This window comes from Staurois parvus, unplaced genomic scaffold (genome assembly GCF_062004578.1).
Source record: "Staurois parvus isolate SC_StPar_1 unplaced genomic scaffold, SC_StPar_1.0 ptg000050l, whole genome shotgun sequence".
NCBI lineage: Eukaryota > Metazoa > Chordata > Amphibia > Anura > Ranidae > Staurois > Staurois parvus.
The window spans coordinates 4,112,499-4,130,364 of record NW_028317846.1 but is presented as its reverse complement, the minus strand read 5'-3'; the positions used below and the strand labels follow the sequence as shown (position 1 = coordinate 4,130,364).

The window sequence follows — 17,866 nt, the reverse complement described above, 5'->3', positions numbered from 1 at the left end:
TCACCAGGCCTGTCAGTCCTCTCTATGATATTAAAGGGGTTTCGCCTGAGAACAACTTACCAATCTCCCGGTTTAGGGGATGGGTTCTAGGAGGTCATCAAGTTTATGACCAAGTCCCAACTACAATTTCATACTAATATTAATAACTTCCAATGCGTGCAGGTGGTATTTTAGCAACTGGCAGATTAATATTCAGAATTATATTTCTAACCCAGGGATACCAAACAGAGCGTACCTTTGTCACCAAGGAGGGAAGAGACTGTTTTCTTCTCTCTCCTATGTGCTAACATTGTCATGTATGACCTTGTTTGGCTCGGCATGAAATGCCATATTCAAATATATCCCTAATATTAATGTGCCCAGTTCCTGTTGGATGCTATGAACTGTATGTGAAATGGTTACATGTGGAATAGATGTTTTATGGCACACACTGCATTCCTAAACTCGAATGGCCTAACAGGTCATGTGTGACGGCTGACTGAGTTATTGTTTTACGATAGGTCAGAGGAAAGAGTCTTTGCAAAATAGACATCCTGCCAAGACTATTTAGCAGTTTACAACTCTGGAGCTGGCCTCTATTTGTGTTTTATTTACCATAAGAGGCTCTTTTGAAGTCCTTTACAATTTACAGCTACAAATTACTTTTCAAGAGGAGGGATGAAAGATGATTGTTCATGAAAAACAAAATGGCTGAGACCTTAAGATGGCTGTCACGTACAGCTTCCATATCTCTATTGCACATAATCATTACAGATGGGTTCCTCCCTTTTGACTTTGCTTCATCCCAGCTAGGATGAACTCCCTGTTCCTGCTAGCACTCATACCTTTATAGTTTGGACTTCACCTCCTTACCCGATTGGCACCCAAACTTTGTCTTTTCAGTTCACAGAATGATTTGGTTACGTTGGAAGTGATCACGTCTGTCAGCCAACAGTCTGTTTGACAAGTACACACATTCCCAGCTGCTGTAGCAGTCCAGAGCATATGTAAATATCCTTGCTGTTGCTGATGTAAGCCTCATGTTGGTTGCAGAGGAAGGGTTAAAGTGAAAGTATTGCCTGATCATGCAGAACAAAGTATTTTTCTGAACCTCTTAGCGCCTGCTCCTCCTGGCCCTTTAAGCGTTTCAAAAGCCAGGAGGTGTGGCAGGGTTTTAGGATCATGTGACTGCCGTGATTCGCCGTCATTGAGGTGACATGATCGGAAAAGGTCCTGATCGAAAGGGGAGATCGGGACCTTGCCAGGAGTTGCGGACATAAGTGCTGGGAGTGTGCAACACATGTAATTTCTAATTGTACACAAATATGCGGCCGCTCGGCGTCAAGGCCCAGATGCTGAGAGGCCGCATGTTTGCATGTGATCGACATCAAGGGGTTAACAAGTAATAATAGCATGTTAAAGCAAGTCCTCATTCAACTATGTATCTATAGACTTTGTGAAGAAATTAGTGTTCAAAGCTCACAGCGCAGAGAACAGAATCTTTGCCACCTGCCAGCCCTCTAATGTAATTAACTAGCTTGTGTTTTTAAGGGACTAGAACTTGAATTGAAACCAGTTTCAAGTCTTTGTGATCTTTGAAAAGAAATACTTCATGTTAAAAACGGCTAAAGACATCAGAGGTGGCTTGTTTTAAAATTCTGTTAATTTTGTTAAAAGGATATTTACTCCTCCGATAAAACTGTATTATGTCACTTATAACAAATACGTTTCTGTGGGTGGGGTGAGAGAACAGTGCTGTGTGTGAGCAGACGAGAAGGAATTCTTTTTCTTAAGGTCATACGTTTGAGGGTTACATAATAGATTTCACAAACTAATCTCTTGATACACATTAGCGTAAATCCACCTTATTTTATTTCTTTATGTGCACATACAAATTGAAAATGCAATTAAAACACACCGATTCCCACAGGGTGCTTCAAGTTGTGTGTAACTTGAACATTTTAAAAAAGACCAAATTCCATAGGCATTGTAACATATTGGTTCCTCTAAAGTTCAATAGAACTCTTTCCCCAAAAAAAAAAAAAAAAAAAAGTGATGTCGCGCTCTTCACTTGTTAAATCAGAGAATGCATTGCATTCATTGAGAGAAGTGGTGTCTACTACAGTGATTTCGAACTTCTAGAGGGATCCTGCCGGTATGGTATATGCATAGTTACTTTGTTCCAGCTTGGACCAATGTAACTATGTAAAAAATATCCATTGTTCTTCAACGTCTTTGGCGTCATTTGTAACCACTGTCCTGGCTGATGTATGCCGGCTTCCGTGCTGAGGGCTATCGCACATGAGTGTCACAGGAACGTGCTGACTGTGACTGGAATGGTGGTACACCTGGTCTGTGCTGTGTGGGAGGCTAGATGGTGGTGTCCAGCAGGGGAATAGTTGGGTCTCAGGATGGACTGGAGCAGAGCATTTATTCACTTAATAGGCTGAAATCATTGCTTTATTGGCTGAATTTCCACATGTCATTAGTAAAAAAAGAACTAGACTGATATTTTCTTTAGGCACCTAGATGTTACTCTTTTTGGATGTTGCGTGGAAAAGACACTTAATTATATTGGTGACATTGTATTATAATTTTAAAATATATTATGAAATGATTGATTAGTTTTTCCACTAGCATTCAACAATATTATCGTTTAAAATGCATTCTGATTGTTTTAAAGTTTGTGAACCCTCACCTTGTAAAACAACCCTTTCAGTTAAAAATAGAAATTAAAGGCAAAACGTTTGAATCAATCACATAACCTCTGTTCTTGGCATCAAACAGAGTTTGGAAAGGTTGGGGGGGCCCGAGGGTGGACTGCAGGGGGCATGTCAACAGGAGGCAGAGAGCAATACACTGATCTTCCAAGGGGTTATGTCAGCACAAGTCTGGCTATTGGAGGACCAGAAAGATGTGCTCCCACAACAGCCAGAAAACGGACCACACTGTGATAGATAAGCTTCTGTGACTAGCATGGTCTATTTGAAATAGAAAAGCAGGGGGACTGGCAGGATCCCCCGATATTTCCAACAAAGGAAGAAATACAAAGAAAACAGGATACATTTGTACCCAAGTACATACTACATCATACACGTGTCAGGAATATGAAATGCTCTGGTAATGTATACTTTAAGCACAGCTCCAAGCAATCAACTAGAAAGTCTTAGTTGGAGAAGATTATTTTTCAGATGGGTTTTCTCATTCCTTTCCTTTAGTCTGTTGTCAGTGAATGTTGACTTATCACTGATGGTGATGTCTGCAAACTAGACAGGATGCTCAATAAAGTGATAGTGCTGAATAACAAAATGGTGGCAATATCTTTCTAACTTTGCAGTATATCAGAGGTGTGGATAAAAGCGGCTGAAGAGTTAGAAAACGATAAAAGAAATTCACATACTATATACTGTATGCAATGCAACCATTTTAGCTGTTTGCCTTGAGTTCTTCTCTAACATTAACTCTGACAGGAAGTGAGGGAAAATTCTCCATTGAGGGCACAGCATTAAAAACGATAGGGGTTCTAGCAATTGACTTGCACGTTTTTCTGCTGTCTTTCTTGGAGCATTTGCCTCATTTCCTCTGCAAGTGACCTTGACAGGAAAGGAGGGAAAATCTCCCTTTTAGGAGAGGTTCTGATCCTTTCCCATTCTGTGGAAAATTTAAAATAGAATTTTTTCATTTTTATTGAAGTGTTAATTCCCAGAATATTTGACCATATCCTTTATTTCTGATACTTATCCAAAGTTTTGTAGCTGTATATTGTGTGCTTGAGACATGAGAATGGATTATATTCATTCACTTAGATTAAAGACTAATGGATATAGGATAAAGCTCTTGAATACGGTTTAGTCATTTCTGCTTTGTTCCTGGAAATGGTACTGAAATGTGCATCTCCTAGATTGTAAGCTTGAAAGAGCAGGGCCCTCGATCCCCTCATGTTTTGCATTGTATTGGTATTGTTCTGTCACATGTTCTGTCCCCCTTTGTAATGTACAGCGCTGAGCGAACTATTGGCGCTTTATAAATACTGTATAATAATAATAATCCCTGGAAAAACACATTTCTTGTGGGATATGGGGTGTTTGTAATACTGTATCAGTGTGAAAATGTTTGTGGGTTGTTTGTACTAGACTGCACATTTTGCACTTTCAATATTTTGATAATTAAATTACCAAACAGTACAATCAGTTTTATTGTGCAATATTTACTGCTATTCCGAATGCAAATGGTTTATTATATGTCTATCCCTGTCTCTCTGTGCTTCATATATGTTTAGATAATAGGAAACTCTGTGGTTCATTTGTATAATTCTCTGTAGTCATTGACATTGAATTGTCTATGAAACATGCATCCTTGAATATCTGATACATTCATGCAAGCTGAACGAAATCTCTGCATTTGAGATTGATTTCTGTATCAGCGCCATCTAATGGTCAAATTGCAGTATAATGTTCTGACATACCTCAGAGTAAACTATACTGTGTTTTGGCCACTAGATGGAGCTGATACAACCTTAGAATACAGTGATATTTCATTGCTTCTGACATTTGTAAAATAATTGTGTTTATAAATAGACCCCTAAGTATACATTACTGACACATTTTAATATTTTTATAACCTGTTAAAGATTTGATGTATAGATGAAAGCAATGTTGCACCCAAGGACAAAAAATAGATCCGTATACTGCAGCTTACCAATTTTTAGATGTAGTAGCCACATCATTATTTAGGCTTGATTTCCTTTATTTTTGCCTATTGATCTGGCCAGTAAGCCTGTTATTTTTCAACTTTAGGAGCTCAAGCTGCCCAACAAATTTAGCAGTTAAGTGTTGAGACAAACCATTTAACACTAACAAGGGATGCTTACTGACAGGGGTCTTCAGCTTTTATTCATTTGCATAAAACTTTTCCCCCAAAAGGGAAAGAAAACATTGCTGTAATTGCTTTAAAAGTATTAGCTGTAGTATGGCTTTAGTTTGAGTCAAATCTCTCTACATATGCTAGTTTATCTAACACTACCCTCTCCCCACATTTACAGCATTGCTGTCCAAAGGTGTCTCTATTGCTCTTCTGGTGGAGTGGAGATGCCTTGGAGCCAATTTACAATATATACGGTGACAGATAATTTACCACATTGTAAGACGTCTGTCACTGCAGGGACACAGGAAATAATTGTTTCCTTATGTTATTACATTCTCAATGCAACCCAGCCTAGAACTGTGTTAAAAACGCAGACATGCTTCATTTTATCACAGTGCACCGGGGTGAATCGAACTGCCTGACATTGCAGTGAATGAACTATGTTTTGTACACTTCAAATAAAGTTTTAACAGTCTATGGCCTGCATTACTGGCCAGATCACCAGGTGAAAATTATGGAAAACCTAAAAAAAGGAATCTACTGCAGCCACCACATTTAAGGATGGTAACCTGCAAAATATTAAAAATTTTGGCAGGGTTTAATACCGCTTTAAGTATTGAATGCATCATAAATCTTTTAAATTGCACAGGATTTAGTGGTTCTCATTCATAGTTATTGTTACCGTTTGGTAATTTCCTCTTTGATAGCTTGCTTTGACAAATTAACCAAATACATTACCGTGCTTTATCTGCTTGTGATATTTAGTGTTACAAAGAAACTGTTTGCAATAACAATTTTTTTTATTGTGTAAAAGAAAATACTGCATATGCTTTTACTACCTATATAGTGGTAGCTTCTGACTGATTACGATTGGAGCTTCTATAAGATGTCTTTTGAAAATAAATCATTTTATGATGGAACTAAAATACCATTTCAGAAGAAACAGAGGCTTTCAGCATTGAGAGTGTTGATCTTGTAGTACCCTGCAAGAGAAGAGCCATTATACTTGCCTCTCCATTGGGCATCAACTACCTCCTGCTTTCCAGCGCTGAAATCTAGATCAGTGTCTTTGGTATTTGACCCCTCCAAGAGTCTGATGCCTGTGCCCCCACAGTAGGCAGGGGACATGGGCATCTGGCAACCCCTGCAGCTGCAGTACTGGAGTGCTTAGGTAGAAGAGACAAGCCAATACAAGAGGTGAGTATAATGACTCTTGGACCTTTTAAATCTGTTTTTAAAATGCCACTTCACCTCTTCACAAAGCTAAGGTGTTCTGTAAATGTGCAGGGCATTATCCATGTTTTAAAACATGTGAATAGTATGATAAGCACTTCTCCTAATTATATCACAGGACACTGGTTTCTTTATGTCCATGACCATCAGATTATGCTTTGACCTACAGGAGAATGGACACTGGCCCAAAACAGGCAGGCTTCCTTGCCCAGGCAAAACCCCTCCTAGTACAGCCACAGTTTTGTGCTAGTGTTCTTAGATGATGAATGCATCTGTGCAGTCTCTCTGCAGACTTATTTCTGTGGGTGTTACCCTATGGATTTTCTGTGCTTATTACACCTGTACTTGGGGAAAGGAAGGGGTTTATCCAGGATAGGTCATTTAATGCCCAGAGAGACAGAACCTGGACTCTGGTGAGGAAGATCTGTATTGACACTGGTCCCTGCAGCCAGCACTCTCCTAGGTATCTGCCAATTTTGCTGGCAGAGTGCACTAAAGGTCCAGTGTGGTGATCCCCTGAGGCAGAATCGTATCCCTGAAGGCCCATTTGGGGCATGTGCTCCATGATGCTTGAAGATGGGGCTTTGTAACAGCCCTATAACCTTTTGGCCTTTAAGAGGGAGCATTTGCAAAACAAATAACAAATAAAACTCATCAGGCATATTTCCTTGACACTTCTTACTTGGAAGGTTGTCCTTTTGGTAGCTGTTAATTTGGCTTGTAGATTCTTGGAACTGGCTGCACTCACCTGTAAAGAATCTTTCTTAGTCCTCTTGAGATAAGATTGTGCTGAGGCCTCGGCCTGCTTTTATTTATTTTGCCAAAGATGGTTTCTTCCTACCTGAACCAGGACATTGTTTTACCATCTTTGTCCAAAGCCTAAACATCCCAAGGAAAAGGATCTCTAATCTTTGGTTGTAATCTGTACTTTGACAGTCTGATTCCCTGTTTTTTTTTTTTCCGTAAGGGTCCTTGTAAGGGACAGGCTGCTTCCCATTTCCACTAATCGGCATCAAGCTTCAAATGTTCACGTTTTTAAGGTTGCTTCCTGATCTTTACACATTTACTAAGTTTTATTAGGTAGCTGTTCTCACCTTTGTGGATGCCAGTTTTGGGCAGAAGGTCCTGCGGGTGGTTTTGTAGCGGGGCTTTCTGTCAGTTTTTGGGTTTGGGGCTTGCTGCGGTTGACAATGTTCAGTGCTTTGGAAAATCCCAATGGATGTAGATATGAAAAAAAACGCTGTGTTCTGTGATGTAAAATTAAGAAGTTAGAATTTTGTTTCTGTGTAATTCTCTCCTAGGAGTACATCAGAGGACACAGGATCCCTCCCCTCTTATGTATTGTTCTTTGCTTGCTGCAAAACTAAAGCTGTTTTTTGATTAAAAGGGACGAGGCTTGGGCAGCAAAGCCTTTTTTTTTTTTTTTTTTTTTAACTCATTGTCCATTTCCCTGTAGGTAGCAGCATAACCATGGATGCAAAGACTCCCTGTATCCTCTGATGTATTTCTAGAAAGAGATTTTACAAGTAAACCAGAAGTTCTAATTTTTTATTGAATATATTTTGCTACTTGATCCAGGAAGTGTTGGTGAATCTTACTGGTGAACATGTCATAAGTGGCATTCACAGAGATCCTTAGATTTTTCTCAATGAATGCAAGACATTCTGTGATCATGTCAATGGCCCAGCTTTCCACCTCATCCAAACAGATAGCACTTTCGCATTCATTGAAAAAATAGCAAGTGTTCTCTGGTGTATAAATGTGCTGTGGTGAAAATGACAAAAAAAAATCTATACAAATGTCGTATAAAGCATTACAATATAAATCTACATCAAGAATGTGCAAATGTGTGTATAAAAGTGACACTGATGATTTATCCAAAAACAGCTCTGTACCCCAAACAGCTCATATGTTGGATACAAATTTGCTGAAAAGATATTCAAATTAAATCAATGAAAAGTGATGAAAATCATAAATCTCTTTAATGCAAAAATCACACTTCTTAAATAAGTGTGCTCCAGGTGAGAAATCTTTTGCCTTCCCTTAGAGGGTGAATGTTCACCTGCAGAAATTGACCCACACCACAAAGGTCAATTTAGCATGTTGGCAGGCTCCAGGACTTGGAACACATTCATTCTGTTCCAGGTTGCATATGCAATCAATCAGAGGGAACCACAAGACCCAGCTTCACAACCACATTATTTGATGAAATCAACCAAGGATATCCATCTTTCAAGCTTAGGGCGGAGCTACAGCGATCCTGGATTGCGCTGACTGCATGAGGACTGGAGGGATCCTCTGTCTTAGCACAGCTGTATTCATACTCCTCCCTGACAGCATCTCATTCTGGCTGAGGCCATTTAGAAGTGCCTTTTTTTCTTTTTTCTTTTTTTTCATAGTTTTAAAAAAGTGTTTAGTGGTGAGTACTATGGTTTACTTCTCTACCGTTTAAGCTTGAGAGATGGGTATCCCTTGTGGTCAATTTCATTAAGTAATGTGGTTGTGAAGCTGGGTGTTTTTGTTCCTCTGGTTGCACATAGAAGCTGGAGCAGATTGAAGATGTTCTCTGGGTCCCAGAGTCTGCCAACATGCTAAATTTACCTTTTTGCTGAGGGTCAATTTCTGAAGGTGAGCATTCACTCTCTAGGGCAGTGATCTCCAAGCTAGGGCCCATGGGGCGGATGTGGCCTTTTGGCTTGCCTTTATTCAGCCCTTGGGGCACTATTTGTTCCACTTATTCAAGGAACTATTCCTCCCACTGACACCAGTAATTGGCTATACTTACTGACAATTACACCAATAATGCAAGGAACTATTCCTCCCACTGATACCAAAAACGGGGCATAATTTCTCCCACTGTCACCACCCACTGATGCGGCTCTATTTCTCCCACTGATACCAATGCTGAGTTATTGTTTGCCACAGTCCAGCCCCCCAAAAGCCTCAAACACCACAAATTGACCCTTTAGAAAGTTTGGGAACTCCTGTTGTAGCGGAAGGTGGAGGATTGTGCGTGTGTGTATTTTCACTTGCAGAACACTTGCATTGAAGTGTGATTTTTGCACTTTCTGGGATTTCTTTTTCTTCACTTGGGACTATTATCTGAAATTTATTTGAACATTTTTAACAATTTGTGTGCAACATATTAACTGTTTTGGGTAACTTATGTTTTTTTTTAAATAAATCATTGTCCCTTTTTATACACATTTGCTCATTCATGAAGAAGATTTTTTTTGCAATGCTTTTTATGACATTTGATTTTTTTATGTCCTTTTCATCCCAGCTCATTTATACATAATTTTACATCTTGAGTTGATTCAGAGTTTCTGCAGCTATCGCTAGGAATACATGGGGGCTGTTGCAGAAATGTTTCTTTATCACGTGCTGTGAATGGTGCTTTTGGCATGCGAGCAACCCTGTGTTAACTGTATAGCAGGGCAGCTGCTCGGTGTGGGACCTGGAAGCTTGTGCTGCATACTATTATTTACAGCTTCCACAATGATCAGCCAGGTATGGTACATGCCTACCTACATTGGTCCAAGCTTACTATGCTGAAAAAGCCATACCTAAAGAAAAAAAAAAAAAAAAGATATTTAGGACGTGAATTATTAGTATCTGCAGGTGCGGATCAGATCAATGGCAAAAGCAACATTTAACAAGTGGGTCATTCAATAAGTGAAATGAACTTCTGAGCCTACTAAATAATATACAAAATAATAAATATAATAGCCAATTTCTGTGAATGCTGCTGCTAACATTAATTGTGTTCCCACAATACAAACAAAATAAAGTGATGTAGCTCTAATAAACATCAATCGGTCATAATAGACAACCAAATTGAATGCACTGTGCTCAAAAGGAAGTGAATAAATACAAATATCATTCATTAATACAAAGAAATATATGTAGATATAAATAAATGCTAAACTGTTTCAAATAAATTTGTGTATAAGTTCATGTATTTCCAAATATCACACGATCCAACACCATAGATGCAAGTCCGCAATAAATGTGAATTTCATGAATTGGTGCCATTTCTGTGCTCTCAGAACTCTCACTTCCAACGCATGTAAAAACTGCTTGCTAGAGACATCTCCACAGTAGATAACTATCTCCTTTAGCCACTATTATTATTATACAAGATTTATATAGCGCCAACGGTTTGCTCAGCGCTTTACATTATAGTGGGAGACAATACAGTAACAATACAGTTCTATACAAGAGGGATTTGAGGGCCCTGCTCCTTGGAGCTTACAATCTAGGAGGGTGGGATGAATGGTACAGTAGGTAGTCACTGTGGGGGATGGAGTGGTTGGCAGAGTAGAGGATACCAGAATTAGCAGAGGGCAGGATAGGCTTCCCTGAAGAGAGGTTTTCAGTGATCGCCGAAAGTAGGTGATAATCTGATAGATTGGGGTTGGAAGTTCCAGAGGATGGGTGACGCCATGGAGAAGTCTTGGGAGATGAGCATGGGAGGAGGAGATGAGGGAGCTAGAGAGTAAGAGGTCTTGCGAGGAGCAGAGAGTACGGTTTGGGTGATATTTAGAGATCAGATCGGTTATGTAAGTTGGGGCAGTGTTGTGGATGGCTTTATATGTCATTGTTAGAGTTTTGAATTTTATCCGTTGGGCAACTGGGAGCCAGTGGAGGGATTGACAGAGAGGGGTGGCAGATACGGAACGGTTAGTGAGGTGGATGAGTCTGGCAGCAGCGTTCATGATAGACTGGTGGGGGGATAGTCTACAATGAGGTAGGCCAATGAGGAGGGAGTTACAGTAGTTGAGGCGTGATATGACAAGGGAGCCACTAGGGGCTGTCCACTCCTCCCATGCAATGGAATTTTAAGGTAGTGTTAGAGATACTCTTTCACCGGATACCAGTAACCTCATCCAAAAGAAAGTACACCCCATATAGTGTAGTAGATTAGTAAGACTCAATATTTTTTAAAATCTCAATTACATTCAGTTAAAATTAGATGCGCTTTACAGATAGGAAATCCTTTTACTTTTTTAATCTGCTTCCGCCCACACCCATTGGTCATTGTTTAGCATTTTCATCTAATTTTAATAAATTCACTTTCAGAAAGGATTTCAATTATTATAGTTTGCTACTTTTTCATACGAGAAAAAAACCCTTTTCAGCTCTGTATGGATCAACTAAACGTTTAGCATTCAGTGGTGTGGACATTTTTGAAAAAACTGCTTGTTCAGGGACTAAATCGGTGTCCCAATCTACTTGTCCCTCATGACAATCTACTTGTCCTGATAAAACAAAAAAAAAAAATTAACCAAAACTGTATTTTAATCTGAGGTGCTGTTAGGAATGTCTTGGACTTTTAAAATCAAAGGGGGCTTGATGGCGACTTAAACATTTTAATTTTTTTAACATTGCACCATTTTATCTCTTTTCCCTGCTTGTCTCCAGTACCACGCCCGGGAGCTAGCAGGGAGGAGAGAGACCTTGCAGTGTAATGAGCACTGATTGGGTACTTGTCAGGAAAGGGGAGTGTTGGGCTTATCCTTTTATCCCTTTTGCTGCCAGAGCCTTTTTGCGCACATTTAAAAAATCATTTTAGGCTTGAAGATTACGCACAATCCCTAAATGTGATATATTTTCTGAATTCTGAGAACCTAGAGAACAAAAATAGTGGTGGTTCCAATTTTTTATGTCGCATGATATTACCGCAAAGGTCTAGGATACGCAAAATGTTTGTCAAAAATACACAATTAATTTTAGGGCACAGAAAAGCAATAGATCACCCTATTTTTTGTAAAACATATAAAAGATGAGGTTCCACCGAGTAAATGGATATCCAGCATGTCAAACCTTAAATTTGCGTGCGCTTGTGAAATTGAGACAACTTCAACCCTTTTAAAAACCCTTACAAGTCATCAGTTTAGCGTTACGGAGGAGATCTGGTTCTAGAATTATTGCTCTCATTCTGACGTGTGCAGCGATATGTAACGTGTGTATCGCAATCAAGGTTTTCATGTAGAGGATCCCTGGTTTGAGCGTTTACTTTTGTACGTGTGTATATGTGGGGGTGGGCTGGCCTCAAATTTTTTTCTTTTTTCAGGTGATGTTATGTTCTTGGCTGCAACTTTGATTTTTTTTTTTTTTTTTACAATTAAAAAAAATTTCTTCTTTTTTTTTTTTTTTTCCCATCATGATGATTTTTTTTTGGTGACAGGTTCTTCTTAATGAGACATGCAGGAGGGGCATTTGCTGGCACTGTGGGCTGTGTCGAAGCAATTGGGTGGCAGCACTGCCGCCCGAATGCTTCCACCTGACAGGTGAGCCCTGATGCTTGCCCGTAGCAGGGCTGAAGGTTGAATAAAAGCTACCTGCCCAACGCCCGGAACTACATGTCCCGGGCATCGGGCGATACAAACTCAAACATCCTTGAACATGTATATCTATCTATCTTTTTTTTTTTTTTTTTTTTCTGTTAGTATTTTGTATGCAATAAAATTTCACAAAGCTTTCCAGAAGTATTTATTCCACAATTAAGTCACAAAACATTATAAATGTTAGTGAATTTACTTTCTTTGTATTCACTCTAAAAGACGTTATTTAACATCGCACTCTGTGCTTTTGTGCATTAAAATAGTTACCAAAACATGACGCTTAGTACAAGTGCTGATAGATACTATTGTAATTTATTTTTATTATGTGCTTGTGTAGCAAAATATATTAAGATGAATTTTTGAAATTGTGGATATCAATTATTTTCTGTTAGAAAAAAAACTTTGTGCTAACTAGTGAGTGAACTACTGATAGCTTCCTAATGCATTGCCTGTGAATACCAAAACCACTGTGTTTTTTTGCTCAAGGACTACTTCATTGTGTAATAATTTACAATAGTCATAGGACAGTTCTAAGTATAGATTGTTTCATATAGATGCATATAATCCAGCACCTGCTGGTACCCAAGGTCCTCCTCCCATGATGGGCATGAACATGAACAACCGAGCAACTGTTTCGAGCCCTTCAATGGGTCCTGGTGCTTCGATGGGCTCTGAAGGAACTGCAAGCCTAGGAGCTGCAATGATGCCAGATAATGGAGCAGTGGTAATGTATCTATAGTTTTTATTTACGTTGTGTTTCCTTTTGTGCTCTAGCTGATGTAGTAAGTATATAGTAAGAACTATGCATGCAGAAAAGCTATGTAAAATGGCTAGATTATTAGAATATTATGTAAACTATTTTTTTTTCCTACACTTGTGTACTTTCCATAAGGCCTTCTTTATATCGGCCATACACTTGTGTAATATCTGTGTATTATTGCATAAATAAGGGGCACAATATTGCATCAATTTGTCACTAAATTATTGTTACACTTCTTTTAAGCTTTAAGGTAATTGTAAACGTACTTATCAGTATTTGTATTGATGCTATAGATCATATTTTTTTTATATATATGTATATTTTTTATTTGTGTTTTTTTTTTTTTGTGCCTGCTGTTTTACAATATTTTGTTGACAGCAATTGAGTTTAGTTGCTTACTTTTGTATTGCCTCTTACATTAATAATTTAGTACCTTGTATAAATAACTTTTTGGTTGCAGTTCAACTTAAATATAAAAAAAATCATTTTGTAGCAGTTTTTAAACTTAATATTTCTGGTGTTTGTGTATGTTGTGGCATTCAATGGCTAACAATAATTTTAAATATATGGCTATATATGTTTAATTTTTAAAGGGCTTTATAAGTAACTTTAAAAAAAAAAAACTTGGTGATTTTTCATTTTTAGCATGAGCATAAGTCTGCAAAAGCGCAAAATTTTGTTTCTTGATGTTTACCCAATTTTCAGTAGTATATATTTTTTGACTACCAGCTGAACTGTCTTAACTTAAAAACTAAGATATACTATTTCTGAAATAGTTTTAAAAGTTTTGTGCATTATAGCTGTAGTTTCAAACGTGTGTGCGCGCGCGTGTACGGATAATTGTGCTAGGAGAAAAAAAATCTAATTTTTGTCATGCAAAGCCTTTCTCTTTGGCATCATAGAGGGCAATTTTTTTTTTTTCATTGAGCCCACCAGAATGCCCATTTAACTTTGAGTGCCTGGTTCATTACCTGCTTCATTTTGTTTGTTTTTAGTTGAAACAACTGGTAAGACAATTGGGGATGAGACATTCATTTGGATATGTATAGTGGTGCTGCTGATACCAGTAGAAATTCCTCAGATAATATGTAAAACCAATTGTAATTAGATTTGCACAATCTGTGCACTTGAAATCCACTTTTTTTTTTTTTTGTATTTCTTAAAATTGTAGCACTTAAGTCCCTTTTTTTTATTGTGTTTTTTTTTTTTTTTTTTTATACAGTTACTAATTTAACTGCTCCTTTCTTCCTTTTATGTACGACTCTACTGGACTGTCTACTGAACGTCACTACGCACTTTTGTGAATGTTTCCGATTTATATTGACCAATATTACTCTTGCGGGACTGCGTGTTGAACCAATGTGTTTATAGCGCAATGATAGATTCTCCCAGCCATCTCCATCACAGATGGGATCTCCCATGGTTAACAGAGCAGGAACTGAAGCTGCTCAGCCAGCAATGGGTGGTGTAAATGCAGTTGGTGGTGGACCTGGTGGCTATGGTAGAGGAAGCCAAGGGGGAAACTTTGATGGATCTAACAAACGTCACCGTTATTAGTGCACCATTCCTTCTCAGAATACATTTAGTATAAATTCCAGTGGAATGCCTTTTTTTATTTTTTATTCATTTTTAATTTGAAGCATTGTTTTGTCACTTATAGCATTTGTAGAACTTTTTGTTATGTAACTCTACATTGTGTTTTGATCAGTAGTAAAATTCACTATGCCTCATTGTGAATATTGAATATTATTGTGATTTAATCTATTTGTAACAGTGCTGTAAAATGTGCAGTTAAATCACAATAAAGGAAAATCTTGTTTTACTGTGAAATAAAGCCGTTTTAAAGGTAGGAATTTGGTGTCTAAACTTCATAAAAAAAAGTTCTTGTAGCTTAATTTTTATCTGCTGCGTTTTAACTACCTTTTTTGAATGTCCATATCTAGAGCAAACTTGTGATTTCTGTTCTGAACTTGGAAAACCTAAAGATAACGAGGAGTTTTCCTGTACAAAAAACAAAAAAAACACAGGAATGCTGCTCTGATTGTTTGTACATGGATGAGTACATTATTCCAGTTAGGCCCCCTTCTTACTGCACACTTTTTCTAAGCAGTGAAATGCATGAACAAGATAAAATGTATTTTCAATTGCACCTTTTCATAGCAGTACATTGCGCTGCATGCAGTGTGTTTTCATAAAGTTCTGCATGCTGCACTCTGGGTGGATTGACCAGAATTTACCCTCCAAATTGAAATGCTATCTTGCATGTCAGGGCAACGCATATTATCACATGGTATGAATGTAGCCTTAATTGGTATCCACCAGTGTAGAACATTTACCAGGAGCTGTCTTAGTTTTTTTTTTTTTTTCCTTTAAAAGTATCAAACCTGCAACCGTTATTTCTACATCCATGCTGGTTTTGATTCTAGCCAGTCTCTAATGCATTGGAAAGTACATCGTGGATTTAATTACAGTGGAGCACAATTTTTTCCAATGTTTTGCTTCCTGAAACACTTTTGGTGGTCATGAGACCCCTTTAAACTGCACACACCATAATTTCAACAATGACTGTATCATGTAGGTATCTTGAAAAATATGAAATTAACTTTTTAAAGACTATAATGTATTTAATAAACCTTTCACCATGTTCATTAATGACTGTACCTAGTTTTTCAATCCAAGTGTGAATGCAGAAAATGAATCTTCGTTGACCTGTTGCACTTCATGTTCTTGTGTGCTGTGAGAAGTTTGTCAACCAGCTGAATGTCGTTTGGTGCTCTGTAGTTGGCGAGAAAATTCTCAGTGGCATCCTTGAATCAGATTGTTAAACCGCTTGTCATTGATGACATATCTGACCTGTGGACCAATGCAAATACCTTCCTTAATCATGGTCCAAGTTCCTTTTGAGCCAAGCTGTAAATGCAACAGCACATCTTGCACAACAAATGTGAGGGTCTTAGGCTTTATCTCAAACACCAATCTTACAACGAAATATAAATCATACGCTTTAACAAGCCCAGTCATGGTGCATTTGAGGCTTAACCATTTCAATACCGTGCAATTTTACACCTTCCTGCCCAGGCCATTTTTCAGGTTTCAGCGCTCTCACACTTTGAATGACAATTGCGCGGTCATACAACACTGTACCCAAACTAAAATTTTATCATTTTCTTCACACAACTAGAGCTTTCTTTTGGTGGTATTTAATCACCGCTGGGGTTTTTATTTTTTGCTAAATTAACAAAAAAAGACCAAAAATTTTGAAAAAAAAAACACATTTTTCTTTGTTTCTGTTATAAAAGTTTACAAATAAATAATTGTTCTTCATAAATTTAGGCCGAGATGTATTCTGCTACATGTCTTTGGTGAAAATAACCCAAATTAGGATGTATTATTTAGTTTGTAGGAAAGTTATAGAGTTCACAAACGATGGTATAGATCTGAATATTGATCAATCCTGAAGTACTGACAGCCAATCTAATTTCTTGAGGTCCAAGAATGTCAGAACAGTACAGATATCCCCAAATGACCCCTTTTTGCAGAGTAGACAGTTCGACGTACTTCATAAGAGGCATGGCGAGTTTTTTGAAGTTGTATTTTTATGTAATAATTTTTCGGAAAATGAAAAAATGAAAAAAATTATTTTCACTATTTTTTTTTTTTTACATACTGTCACCAGTGCAGTACAGCGTCATCATATAACTGGCATGGCGGTTAACAGGGACACTGACTGGTGACAGTATGAAAAAAATATATATATACATTTTTTTAAAAAATTTTTAATTTTTTTATTATATTTAATTTTTTATTACATTTTTTTTAATTTTTTTTTAAGATTTTCTTTTCATATTTTACTATGGCCAAAGTAGTACAATGTTACCATAGTAACATTGTACTACTTTGGGTAAGTGATCAGTATTTTTTTTTTTTTTTTAACACAATTTGCTTATAGCAAAGAATTACTTTGCTATAAGCAAGCATTTACCTGAATGAAATCGATTCATTCAGCTTTTTTTTTTTTTTTTTTTTTTTTTTTGTGCTTAGCTGTGATTTGGTCACAGCTAATCACATGACATGTGCATGTGATTAACTGTGACCATTCACATCTAGGCACTAGTATACAATTGATGGCATCATGAATGAAGCCATCCATTGTATACAACTGTCATGTGACCTGCTGTGATTGGTCACAGCAGGTCACATGGTACCAGCAACGGGAGTCGGTACTTGGATCTGTCATCGGCCGTGTCCGAGGTGCACGGCCCGTGACAGATCCCGCTGCGCCGCTCTGCATTACCGCAAACGGCGCATGTGCGGGAGCACGCCAAATGGCGTGCACCCGGAATGAAGAGGCACATCTGAAGCCGCCATTGGCCAGGCGGCTAATGGTTAAGCATGTACGTCCACAAACAGCAGTATGTATCATGGCTGTTCTGACATTGGCAAAGCATTTCTGCTCTCATGAATTGTTCTCCTATCATGCTTTTGACTAGCTTAAATATGTGAATTACATGTACATAGAGTACTATGCCTTGACACAATCAAATCAGTTATATTGGAACTGATATTAACAAAATGAGTAGTATTTGTGCATGCAAGATGCTATAGCCTTTTCAGGCAGCATCCATCCAGCCTAGGCATGCCGAAACACTACCAAAAATGAAAAGTGAAAATTAGTAATCCTAAA

The 17,866-nt window shown here is 38.0% G+C and overlaps 1 protein-coding gene across 2 annotated transcripts in view; it reads left to right on the top strand.

Moving 5' to 3' along the window:
- Nucleotides 1-17,866, top strand: part of PSPC1 (paraspeckle component 1) — a 127,615-nt gene that overhangs the window by 30,604 nt on the left and 79,145 nt on the right. The window contains exons 8-9 of one of the 2 annotated variants that reach the window (XM_089666223.1): nucleotides 12,977-13,146; nucleotides 14,554-15,031. In XM_089666223.1, coding sequence (XP_089522349.1) covers nucleotides 12,977-13,146; nucleotides 14,554-14,739 — 356 coding nt within the window. In that variant the 3' untranslated portion in view covers nucleotides 14,740-15,031. Of the gene's footprint in view, nucleotides 1-12,976; nucleotides 13,147-14,553; nucleotides 15,032-17,866 lie in introns of those variants that run through there. The other variant, XR_016309587.1, reaches the window with a different exon arrangement.